The sequence below is a fragment of the Euleptes europaea genome, chromosome 7, assembly GCF_029931775.1.
Source record: "Euleptes europaea isolate rEulEur1 chromosome 7, rEulEur1.hap1, whole genome shotgun sequence".
Lineage (NCBI taxonomy): Eukaryota > Metazoa > Chordata > Lepidosauria > Squamata > Sphaerodactylidae > Euleptes > Euleptes europaea.
This window is the reverse complement of record NC_079318.1, coordinates 13,758,601-13,772,122: the sequence shown is the minus strand read 5'-3', so window position 1 is coordinate 13,772,122 and position 13,522 is coordinate 13,758,601. Positions and strand designations below refer to the sequence as shown.

At 42.5% G+C, this 13,522-nt stretch overlaps 1 protein-coding gene across 1 annotated transcript in view; it reads right to left on the bottom strand.

Annotated features, from left to right (window-relative positions):
- TIAM2 (TIAM Rac1 associated GEF 2) overlaps positions 1-13,522 on the bottom strand; it is a 138,255-nt gene that overhangs the window by 13,688 nt on the left and 111,045 nt on the right. The window contains exons 14-17 of the mRNA XM_056853270.1: positions 7,172-7,345; positions 6,766-6,834; positions 5,405-5,530; positions 1,349-1,457 (exon numbers count right to left, since the gene is read on the bottom strand). Coding sequence (XP_056709248.1) covers positions 1,349-1,457; positions 5,405-5,530; positions 6,766-6,834; positions 7,172-7,345 — 478 coding nt within the window. The remainder of the gene's footprint in view (positions 1-1,348; positions 1,458-5,404; positions 5,531-6,765; positions 6,835-7,171; positions 7,346-13,522) is intronic.

Here is a 13,522-nt window from a genome sequence, read left to right as displayed (position 1 = left end):
GGTCCCCTGTGCAAGCACCAGATCATTCCTGACCCACGGGGTGACATCACATCCCTACAGTAATAGAAAAGGGCAAGAGCCCAGTAGCACCTTAAAGACTACCAAAAATATTTTCTGGTAGGGTATGAGCTTTCGTGAGCCACAGCTCACTTCTTCAGATACAGCTAGAATGTGAATCCATCTGTCTTTAAGTAGAGGAGAGTGAATTCAGACAAGCATTAGTATGTAAATGTTAACAGTATGTAAATGTGAATAGCAGGCGTGATGATGAGCAGGAGTATGAACTTGAGATAGTATGGCTGACATTGGTGGGTCCAGAGATGATGTTCCTAGAATCTATATGAGGGCAGACAGACTAACACGGCTACCCACTGTGAATTATCATCACACCCTACGTTTACTAGGCAGACTTTGTTTACGGGGTGGTTTGCCAGTGCCTTCCCCAGTCATCTTCCCTTTACCCCCAGCAAGCTGGGTACTCATTTTACCGACCTCGGAAGGATAGACGGCTGAGACAACCTTGAGCCGGCTACCTGAAACCAACTTCCATTGGGATCGAACTCAGGTCATGAGCAGAGCTTGGACTGCAGTGCTGCAGCTTACCACTCTGCGCCACGGGGTTCCTAGATGGTAACTAGCTCCCCTGATTTGCAGTCGCAAAGCCACTTGGGAAAGGGGATCCCTTTGAATCTGCCTGTTAGTTCCCCTAAAGGCAAGGTTTCATTCTGACTTTTGAAAATAAAATTCTATATTTGGGTACTGTTAGAAACATACAGTGGCTTTCACCCTTGAACGGCAGGTTTCGCCCAGAGAAACATACTGGCCCCAAGGTCATTCAGCAAGACTCATGGCAAAGGCACAGCAAATCTGCCCAGTCCTAGTCTGATACTGACTCCTATGCCACACTGACTATTCAGGTTCTATTCATGTGATAATCTATGCAGAAGTAGCTTTGGCAGCAAACTCTTTCAGGCCACATCTGCCAATGAGTGAAATTACTCCTGTATGTGTTTTTGTTTGTTATTAAAAAGACTGATGGTCAACAGCTGTCTGGACAAATTCACTACTTTGTTTTCAAACGTGCACACATGAAACACAGGAAGATCAGCTCCAGAAACAAACAGGGTCAACCAAAATCAAAAGAAATATGAGTGATGCTGGTGCATGCATAGCCTATTATAACCACTACAAAACCCTATCTTATTTCCTAAGTGTCAATATTTTATTACAGGGCAGACTGCAAAGCTAAAGCAAAAAAATCATTTTCAGAATGTTCTCACCATGCAAAATTACTGTTTTGCTGAATAAAATCAGTCATATGCATGGATTACATCACCAAGGCAATTACCTCTTTCAAGAACTTTCTGGACTTTTATGTGGTTTGCACAGAATCCACTGTACAGTTTGAAGTGATCAGCATAATACAGGAAAGAACCTCCCAGGGAGAATAGCAGCTTCTGAAACCCAACACAGAGAAATGTTACTCATACAGAAGCAGAAATAATCTTCATTTTGAGGTAACCTATTTAGTGGTTCCAGAATAAACCCCACAAACTTATGTTTAAAATAAACAAACAAATCTTTGTAACGGTGGGCTGAATCTCAGTCCTTGGGCCTGGGTCCAGACAATTCTGCTCTCAAGAAAGATCACTGTCACCAACCAGTTTCCAGAACAATCTCCTCTGCCCCTTGAAAAGTGACATCTGAGGGGACCTTGAGAAATATCATGGGATGGGGTAATGGGATGTACAATGTGGAGAAGGAACCAGTGGAAATCATGTCTTCTTTATTTGTATGTGTGGAAGTGTCCTTAGCCTACAAACAGTATTGTCCATGAACAGCTGTAATATAATACTTTTTAAAAATTAGGAGAAATCAAAGTTTCAAAAGGAGGAGGAGTGAGGAAGCTTTCAAATTCCCCAAAATTCTTCATTGGTCTAGATGTTCAGTGCCAAACACACTTTTAAAAAACAAGGCATGCAAGAGAGAGAGAAGAAGATATTTTTGAGGACAATGCAGAAGCTCCTAGGGCTACATGGTGATGGGCATAAAAGAGATATACAGATGCAACTCAGGTACACAAAAAGAAAAGAAATGGCCACTCTCCATTTGGGAATCTAAACGCCAGCAATTAATTAGATGTCTGCCCAGCAAGCACTAAGGCCCCTTGAAAACAAAGAGCAGAGGAAAAACATGAAGAAGTTTCCATTCTGTGCTTTTCAGGTCCAGGAACTGAGATGATAAGAAGAAAAGCACTCATCAAATATAGGTTGGCACAAAACCAGGAAAAAGGTTGTGCCGGCACAGCCACAACAGCCTCTGGTTATGTCACCTATCAGGATGTTCCGCTATAAAATAAGATATAAAATAAGCCTAACCCTTCATACTGAAGAGGCACTCAATGCGCACCTAAAGAGACTTTCACAAAACATTCTTACGGCATTTTAGTGTCATGTTGCTTCCGACTCATGGTGACCCTATCAATCAATGTTCTCCAAAACGTCCTCCCACATGTCTAAGAAAAATGTGCTAATGATACTGACAATATTTTGCAGTGCCCATCTTTTGTGTAAAAGAAAATCAAGTTTCACTTGTGCCTGAGTGCCGTTAAAAGGATGAACATTTTCAGCTTTCTTCTACGCACACCTCTTTATACCTCTGCAAAACTAATATGCTTCTTGTCATAAGTAATGCAGCAATATTTAAGGCTAATTCCGCCCTGGTATTTAAGTTATATATAAGACTTCTCTGTCTGGAGGCAACTGCTGATACTTTGTAACTACAAATTTTCAACATTTTCACACAGACTTTCCACGCTCCCAAATACAGTGAGCATACTAAAAACAAAGCAGGCTGATCATGGCCCATGTCAATCAATGTTGGTCATAGAATCATAGAGTTGGAAGGGACCACCAGGGCCATCAAGTCAAACCCCCTGCACAATGTGCAGATAAGGTCCTTCTCAGATAAGAATTTGTTCAGCTTTTGAGCCACAGTATTTGTTTCAGACTGCAATACATACTGTTAATACAAGTCTGGGATGGGATTAGGGGAGAGATCAGACACACATGTGACATAGCATGTGTTATTCCAAAAAAGGAGATGATTATAAAACACGAAGTATTACAGAAGTGGTTTAGGAGGACAAGTTTGGAACACGTATTTTACTTTTACAAATAGTTCTAAAATAGATTATTCTGCATATGTCAGAAACAATGCAACATTGCCCAAACCAGAAAAAATAACTTTTCTATATTTTTAAATCTTTTTAAAAATTAGAATCCAATATAAATTCTATAGCACCACAACAGTGGCATAGAATGGCACATTTGAGAATGGTCTTTCCGAAGTTTTCCTGGAGGAATTCTTGACTATTGAATTGATCGTGATCAGCAAGATTTATAGTGTGCTAGGCACATATGTTTAACGGTCATGGTTCTCAAAAAGAATGAGAGTTCCTCCAGAATGAAATGCTTGCTATTTTTCAGAGTGGAGCATTACGGGCTCATTCCTGCAACTTCCTCTCAAACCAGATCCTTTTATGATTTATGGTGCAATCCTAAAGAGAGTTAGGCTTAGACTGGAGTAATTCTGCATAGATTTGCACTGTAAATTATGCAAAGAAATAATGTGCTACTCTGCAGTGTGTCTCTACAGTCATAATGCCAAGGGTTAATCTTTCCCCTTATTCTCACCAGCCTCTTGAAAAGAGAAGGTGGGTGCATAAAATTCTGCTTTTGCCCTGTAAAGATTCTGGCAGTTTTGTATTCCAGTTGAGAGAGGTACAATCATTAAAAGCCTGAAAAGCATAATAGCCTATTCTTGGCCTATATTGTTCTACTGACCAAAGCCATGAAAACCCAAGAACAATCCACAATCTTTATTAGTACCAGCTAAAATGACAAAAGAATGTGCAAGCTTTTGAGTCCCCCAGAACTCTTCCTCAGGCTGGATGTTAGGAAATAAAAAATAAAGAAGGAGAAAAAGATATCCCAGGCCATGGTTTTAAAGGGTCTCTCTCTCTGTCTCTTCGGGGATTAACGCATGGGCAGAATGTTCCTGGTTCGCTCCTCTTGTTATCTCACAATATTTTAATCCCACAATATTTAAGACTGGATAATCAAACTAATGACGCCAGCCCATCCCACTATAAGTCTGAAACAAGTAGCTGCTGGAGGCTCCCCGTGCGTTTGAACCAACCATATAATGTGGGATAGTTCGCAATGTGGGATAGCAGGGGAGTGACATCGCCCAAGGATTGGCTGAGGAGTTATCCAATCAAAGGGCGATTCTCCCCCTTTTTTTTTCTTGGAACACCAGCGTTCCGGTATACCATCGTCTCAACCAATTGCTTGCGCCGGAAAGGGGGCGGAACGGGAGACCGGAAGCGGCAATTGCTCGCGCAGGAAAGGGGGCAGGACGGAGGAGACCGGTAAGGGGCATTAGTAGCGAGCTAATCGAGTCATTACACGCACGTCAGCGTTCCGGTAATGTGGCGAAATTAAAAAAAAGTAGCGGTTTAGCACCGAAAAGATCGCTAGAAACCAGGGATTGCTTAACCCGGGTTTTTTTGCCTTAATTCGCGACTAAGGTGGGTCCGATGCGCAGCCCTTGGACGGTCGTGCATGTGGACCACGGGGATTCGCTACTTTTAAGGCACAAAGGCGAGACAAATTGGCCGTGCGTTAATCCCCTCTGTCTCTGTCTCTCTCCTTTATCAGCAGCTCAGTGCTGACTACCGGGGCAAGTAGTTTATACGCCGGTGCCTTTATGGTAAGATTGCACTAAAATTCCTCTGGACAAGGCAGAGGGAAAAAATGGCCCCAAGAGACAGGATGGTATTCCCTGACCCCTTTCACCACAACTTCTAAGCAACTTTCATTATTCTTAGAAGTTATTTATTACAGTGCATAAAATTACTTCAGAAACAATTATCGAAGGATCATTCGAAAGCACAACTTTAGGAGTGACACGGCTGAAAGAAGCAAGAGTCTCTGGGGAAAGGAAACACAGCCCATATTTTTACACTCTTATATTACTACACCTTTATCATAATTTCTTTGTGTATAATATTTATCAGATCGCTAACCACAGGCTCTTATAGTCAAAACCAATTTGCAAATTACACAGCTTCAGTTATAGTACACCAAAGGATACATATGAGCAGATTTCATCCACACCAATTGCAGAAGTAGTGCCAGAGAGAAGCCGCAGAAGCATCACAATGGCCGCAATTATAGAAATGTGCTCAGTCTCTCAATTAATTCACTGTCCAAATACCATTCCTTATGAGCACTGTAGCTTTATGTACAAAATCCTCCTTTTAGAAACAGGGGAAAGACCAAGGAAATAAGCCTTACTATCAGGATGCACTTTTAGAAGTAAAAGGAGATTTTATATTCACCCGGAACTGAGAAGGGGTTTCAAGGTTATTAAAATCCAGGCAGGAAGAAATTCCATCTTCAAGGGTCTCTAAAAACACCTTCTGAAAATCCAACATCTCGGGCAGGCTGCCAAACAAAGACTCCATCTACATGGGGGAAGGCCAGAAGAGAGGGGGATTTAAACACGGGGGAATATGAGCTTTTCAGAATGAAAAGACAATGCGCACGTTCGTTACAAAGCACTGTCAAGGTTTGTGTCCCAGCTGCCGAGTTCAAAATAAATAAAAGAGATAAACACAGTTTATCACAGTTCTGGCCCCAAGCACAGAAGAACAGGCCATTTCTACAATAAAAATTTCTTAGTAATATTTGCCAGACGTGCAGTCAGCTTTTAGAGCAGAGACATTATAATAATGCAAACAGGGACAGGCTGTGGTTTTCCAGTACAGCGAAGTGGCAACAGAGCTCACACGTTTCCCCAATGTTTCCCTGCCTTGGTCTCTCACAGCAGTGGCTGTTCCTCCCTCACATTGACACCAGGGCTTCTTAGTGTGTGTGTGTGTGTTTTTAAATTGGCAATTAAATATAGTTATATCAATACTGATGATGGAAAGTGCCATCAAATCGCAGCTGACTTATGGTGACTCCGTAGGGACGTTCAGAGCAAGAGATGTTCAGAGGTGGTTTGCCATTTCTGCCACTGCGTAGCGACCCTGTTAGTTCTTGGTGGTCTCCCATCCAAATACTGACCAGGGCAGACTCTACTTAGTTTCTGAGAGCTGATGAAATTGGGCTTGCCCGGGGCCATCCAGGTCTGGGCATATCAATATAACTTATAACAATATGTGTAACAAGTTCTCGTTTTTCATTTTTTTTAAAGTAAGCATCTAGCACCTTTTATAGCAGTTTTTTTGTCTTTCCCTTACATTTCCACAATAAAAGGAACCAGACACTTAAAAAAGAAAGCTGGAAATTCAGAGAACTGGTTATACATTTTGTTATTACGGTATTTCAATGCAGCAATATTCAGTTGCTGATTTTTAAAAAACAGTGGTGGGGGCTGCCATGTGGGCAGGACTGGGAAAATCTGCCCATGCCTCTGACAACCAAGGCTTTGCTGCAGTCTTTCCCAGACTTTGGAGCACACCAGGTTTGGGAAAGATCAGGGGAAAGCCAGGTGGGAGGTACACAAATGCACCATGATGCTGCGGATAAGCATGAAAAAAAACCCCACTTTCTAACGCATTGATCCAAGGGCAAACAGCCTCTATGGAAATCGCTGCACTGTTGCCTAAGTATCTTTTTTCTTTAACGTCTGACACAGCACAGTATTGCAAAAAATTGTAAAGAAAGGTTTTTTTAAAAAAAAAATATTCTTTACCTCATCCTGTGTGAGAAAGGTTTCACTCTGAAGAGGCTCCAAGTATAATTCAAAGAGGCAACTCAGATCCTATAAAGATACCAAACATTGTACAATGTCACATTAATGTGAGAAAGGGTTTCTTGAAAATTATTAGTTATAGGAAACCTGGGAAGCTGGCTGACAAAGCAGTAAAGCGGTAAAAGGACTGCTTAAGGAAGATAGGGAGACAGCAGATAAAATCTTAGGTTTGGGTTTTTCGTCTTGGGTTGGGGCTACCCATAGAAAGTGACAGGATTTCACATAAAAAGTAAACACCACCTGTTAATAATACCACAGTTGCTAAAACACTGTGGAAAATAGATTATCCAAATTAAATAAACACTGTAGGGGAGAAGATGGCTACAATGCAAAACATTCTTATTACCTTTACATATGATTTCTCAGTGTCCATAAGTTCTTGGATCACCTTCCTAAGTCTGTCCGCATCTGTAAGTTGTCGTGCCAATGGTTTTAAAGGAGGCCCTTCCTTTATTCCTTCCATACTGTTTACCTGGGCTTCATGGAAATTTGGGCACAATGCTGAAATCTGTTCGGTGCTCTGTAGGTTTAAAAGAATATAGATAACTACTTAAAAGCACACAGTGACTCCTTTGTAATCCTCCCAAAGGAAATAAGTTCAAATGGTCTTAGATTTGTAATGGATATTCTCTGGGTTGTGATATAAATTATTTAAGATGTAAATAAGAACATAGTGGAGAATATTAATTGACTTACAATATTCATGGAAGAAAGTATAATTTTGAGCTAATATGCATGTACCTAGGAGTAAGTTTATGCGTATTAATTTTTCTCTCTGACAATTTAAAATTGTCATAATTCTTCACTGCTTGTGTTGATACACATACAGCCAGCACAGTGGAAAAAGTACACCAACAGAAATTAGGCGTTCAGTAGTCAAAATCAGCATTTATATTTATCAAATAGGGAAGACATAGATATGTCAGTACTGTGGCTAGAACTTTCTGGGGAAGAAATGAGCCTGGTTATTTTAAGTATTAATTTATTTTTGTGTATTGAGGAAGATTATTGAGAAAATCGATGGTGAGACCACACCTGGAATACTGTGTAGAGTTCTGGTCACGACACCTAAAAAAAGGATATTGCAGAGCTTGAGAATATGCAGAAAAGAGCAACCAAAATGATCAGGAATGGTTAAAATGCTTAGGGCTGTTTAGCTTGGAAAGAAGGTGGTTAAGGGGCGATATGAGGTCTATAAAATTATTCATGGTGTGGAGAGAGTGGACAGAGAGAAACTTTATTCCCTCTCTCATAATACTAGAACACGAGGTCATCTGCTGAAGCTGGAGGGTGAGAGATACAAAACAGATAAAATGAAGTATTTCTTCACACAATTCATAGATAAATTGTGGAACTCTCTGCCCCAGGATGTGGTGATGGCTGCCAACTTGGAAGGCTTTAAGAGGGGAGTGGAGATGTTCATGGAAGAGAGGGCTATCCATGGCTACTAGTCAAAATGAATACTGGTCATGATGCAAACCTATTCTCTCTAGTATCAGAGGTGCATGCCCATTATATTAGGTGACATGGAACACAGGCAGGATGCTGCTGCAGTAGTCTTGTTTGTGGCCTTCCTAGAGGCACCTGGTCGGCAACTGTGTGAACAGACTGCTGGACTTGATGGGTCTCCGTCTGATCCAGCATGGCTTTTCTTATGTTCTAACGTTGTTCTTAAGATGAAAATGCTTTAATGTTTTCATGTGGTGACTCAGCATGTATATTAGGAATACTTACAATGAAGAAGAATTTTTGAAAGAGGTTATAATTTAGGTTTCTGATTTTTCTTTCTAGTTCATAATGATTCATTCACCAGAGAACACCATGCAAATGATGTAGGCTCCCTAAGAACAGCTACTTAACTAAGAACTCCAGCTAGCCAGCAGAAAAATACAGTCAAAATTCAGAATTGCAATATTTAAAAGATCCAGAAGTAATCCACATTGATGGACACCTTACAGCATTATAACTGAAGAATTTAGATACATGTTACAAGTTTCAGTTCTCTTGAAGGCAATCTTATAAAAGAATAATTTAAATGTTCAGATACTGTATGAATGGCAGTTAATTTAGCCTCTAACTAGGCTCGATTTCTTATGCAAAAAAACCCAATTTAGTTCTTAATTACCTCACATTCAAGCTATAATTTCAACAGCCTTTTCAGAATGGCTGTTTTTGTAGATATGCAGCGTTGAAAGCTTTACCCCTTTATTCTAGCTACTTCAGAGGTAAATGACCCATAATAATACTTAACCAATATGTAATCAACTGTAGGTCATATAACACTTGAAAAAGTTAAAACTGTTAACATTTCCAGTTTGCAGACACACAGCGAACTAGTACAGAGAAGCCAATAATGGTGTTTGATAGCAGAAGAACTTCCAAAGTGCTTTAAGTCACTCAAATCCTATTTATCTCAGTTTAGTCTGCTTATACTATCCGAGTCCAGCAGTGGGAAGATATACTATGAGTACTGCCACAGTATCCAGCAGAGGACATCACAAGGACATGGCACCAAGTCACTCCACCACCCCAAAGAAGCTTTGTGCATGTACTACTACAGATCTAAATTTACTTACATTTACACTGTAACCTTCTATTATGCAACTTTTAAGCCCAGGGGCTCCCTACTGCTAGGGGAGAAGGGGTGGAGCTAGGCTTACCAGGTCCCTCCTCTGCTCCGGCTATGGGGCGGTGGGCGCGATTGCGCATGCAAGTCACTTGCGGTTTACAACCGGAATTGCTGCCTTGCAAGGGGCCTTTTCCTCTTAGTTTGAGTGGTAAAGCGGCCCTTTACCACTCGAACTAAGAGAAGGCCCCTTGCGAGGTGGCACTTCCAGTTGTAAACTGGAATTGGTGCACGCGCATTTGCCCGCCGACCCTCAGGTGCTCGGCGGGCAGAGGAGCGAATTGCTGGGGGTTTGCCTGCCACCACCAGGCACCTGGCAACCCTAGGTGGAGCATGGGGCACAGCTCCTAAGGAGGGCAGCAGCCCAGTGGCAGGTCTGAGAAAAGAGCCAGGTGGGGTGGCAACAGCAAGGGTGGCACTGTCAGAAGGGAGGCCCATTAGAATCAGCTCCTTGTGGAGCAGAGGACTTCTCAGGGATAAAGGCCTAAGGCCTTACTCAAGGGGAGAAGCAGGGAAAGAGGGGAAGGAGGATAGATGGCCCCAGATGAAGGAGGTAAGGAGGCCGCTGACTGAAGGCTGGGACAGTGTGATTAGCCCAAGGTCACCCAGCTGACTTCATGTGTAGAAGTGGGGAAACAAATCCAGTTCACCAGATTAGACTCCGCCGCTCATGTGGAGGAGTGGGGAATCAAACCTGGTTCTCCAGATCAGAGTCCACCACTCCAAACCACCTCTCTTAACCACTACATCACGCTGGCTCCTACAGTGTCAGAAGCTGGCATTCCTGGCCCTAAGGGGATCCAGGAGGAACTTTTAACACCTAACCCAGGCAGATGGACTACCCCCCTTGCTTATGTCTAGACAAAGGGTGCAGCAGCCAGGGCAGGAAGTGGCAAGATCTCAGAGAAGAATCCAGATGAGGAAAGCAGCCCTAGCAGTGTGGCATAAACAGGTTGAGGGGAGGAGGTGGGAAATCTGGCCCCTCCACAGGCCCCACCACCCCTGGTGCTGTGGACTTCACAGGAACCCAGCATAGCATTCATAGGGTTCCAATGTGGTCTCTCATCCAGGCACTGACCAACCTAGGCCTCCTTAGTGTGAAGCAAAGTTGGTGCATCATATTTTAGTATGAATGAATGGTTTTGTTTGCATTTAGCCATAGGCCATTACAAACATAGCAAGGATACCACAAATACATAATATTAGATTAATAACATACTGGATTAATAATAAATATACATAATAAAGCTTTGCTAAATCGATGCATACAAAACAAAAATAATAGCTAAAAATTGTGGTGGTGTTCCAATCGGCCAATGGGACCTGTGTGTGTGTGTGTAAAGTGTCATCAAGTCGCAGCCGACTTATGGTGACCCCTTTTTGGGGTTTTCATGGCAAGAGACTAACAGAGGTGGTTTGCCAGTGCCTTCCTCTGCACAGCAACCCTGGTATTCCTTGGTGGTCCCCCATCCAAATACTAACCAGGGCTGACCCTACTTAGCTTCTGAGATCTGACGAGATCAGGCTAGCCTGGGCCATCCAGGTCAGGGCTAGCGACCATTAAAATAAACTTGGAGGATCTACTCCCTTAGCAGTCATATTGGCCCTTATTTTCTTTGCTGCCAGAGCACACAGGGCAGTCCTATAAGAGACAAACCCATTTGTATCTTTTAACAAAAATACTAGTTTCTCAGCTCTAGGACAGGTGTTAGGCCAGAAACCAACCCGGCAAGAAATTTAGCCCTGGGTTGCACATAAAGAGGGCATTCAAATAAGTAGTGGTATAAGTCCTCTACAGCAGATGTTCCACAGATGCAAAAATGTTGGTCTTTTGGAATTCGGCAATAACGCCCGGACAGTACAGCCATTGGCACTGTTTGAAACCGCAGGGACGTAAAGGCTGCTCTAAGCCATATTTTAGTAATTAACATATATTTCTAAACAGGTTTTTTTTGCACAGTTTCAAAGTGACATACAAAGATTAAAACGATTACTTTTTTTAAAAGTAGACCTCTACTATAATAACATCAGTGAAGACAGTTTCAGAGAGTAGCCATGTTGGTAGGCAGCAGAACAGCTAGATGCAAGTGTCCAGTAGCACCTTAGAGACGAACAAAAATTTCGGGGTACAAGCTTTGGTGATGGCTGCCAACTTGGAAGGCTTTACGAGGGGAGTGGACATGTTCATGGAGGACAGAGCTATCCGTGGCTGCTAGTCAAAATGGATACTAGTCATGATGCATCCCTATTCTCTCCAGGATCAGAGCAGCGTGCCTATTATACTAGGTGTTGTGGAACACAGGCAGGATAATGCTGCTAAAGTCATCTTGTTAGTGGGCTTCTTAGAGGCCACTGTGTGAACAGACTGCTGGACTTGAAGGACTTTGGTCTGATCCAACATGGCTTTTCTTATGTTATTACGAGTCAGTGCTCCCTTGGTGTCTGATGAAGGGAGCACATACTCTTGAAAGCTCATACCCCGAAAATCTTGTTGGTCTCTCATCTAGCTGTTCTAACATAAATAAAATGAACCCCAGATAGCAGCTGTTAAATATTCACAGAAATGTGCCAGGAGATAAAGTAGCAACAGGCCAACTGAGAATCAAACCTTTTGAAGAAAACTCCTTCAAAAAGCAAACAGTAAAGGAACTTAGTACACATTTACAGGGAAGGCATTCCACAGCTCTGAAGCTACAAAAGAGACAGCCCCACTCTGAGCAGAGAGGAATCTATCCTAGACCCCCCACCAAGCTCCCCCTGCTGCCACTCAACTGAGCAGTTGAAAAGAAACTCTGGAGTAAATGGAGGCGCAATCAGTGTCACCAGCAGTGTCATGACATCACTTCTGGAACAACCCAGAAGTGATATTGCATCAGGCAATGCTCTAGCATTCACCCAAACCTCTATGGTCATAGAGTTTGGGGTGAAAACAAAGGAGGGCATATATGTTAGCAAGATTAAATGTGCTACCCTCATCAATATTACAGGGGAGATTTCAATCAATACCACGCTCTGCAAGGTAATGCCCCTGTGGAATGAATCACATAGAATCGGTTGCACATGTTCTTTTGCACTGCCCCCTTTATCAGAGAATCCACCTTAAATTCATCAACACATTGTTTGCTGGTAGGGAATGGCACCTAGTTGAGCACAAGGTAGCCTCTCTTATGTCTACTCAGGATGTGGCCACAATTGACCATGTAGCCAAGTTTTTGCAATATGCAATGTGGATCCACGAAAGTTACTGTCAACGGGAACAGGAGAGCTCTGTTGAGTAAAACTGTATGATTATGTTCTCTGCAGGTATTGAGTATGCCAATAAAGGTTTGATTGATTGAGTTTTGGGTGAATGCTAGAACATCACTCCCTATGCATTGATGTCACCTCTGAGTTACGCTGGAAGTGACAACACTGTGTTGCCAGCAACACCACTGGCTAGCGACCCCCCTGCAAAGAAAAACTTCTGCTAGTTGCCAGCCTCGCCCTGCAACCCTACTTTACAAGGAGGAATATGCAGCACAGCCTTGTTGATCTTGAATCTTGAAGGGATTCTACAGCAGCAGGCACCACCTAAGACATACAGAAATCTCGCTGTTCAGGAACTGAAGGGCCAAAGCCAGTACATTGAATTTGCCCAGAAACAGCCAGGTTTCTATTCTAACATCTGTATTCTGCTACAGGTACTAGACCACTGACAACATGAATCCTACCTTGTGCATAACTTTGAAGGTAGGCAAGGGTGAGAGACAGAACAAGCAAGGACAAAGTGCAATGACTATTTATTTAGGAGATATGCATGCCACCTCTCCTGAGTCCTGCTTACCACTAAAATAGAAATTATCTCATTTTTTACTTTGTAATCTTTTCTGTGGGTTGGATCCCGGGATCTGTGAATGCAAGGACTGCAGATCTGTTCTCCCAGCAGTCCTTATTTTATCCCAGGAAAGTTTACTCCAAGGGATGCAGGACCTGCATGGACTATTAGTCACTGTTTATTGAGGGGAAGCAGTGGGAAGGGGAAAGGGGGACAAAATTGCCCTTCCTTTCCTACTCTGTAAGTGGCACAGTGTT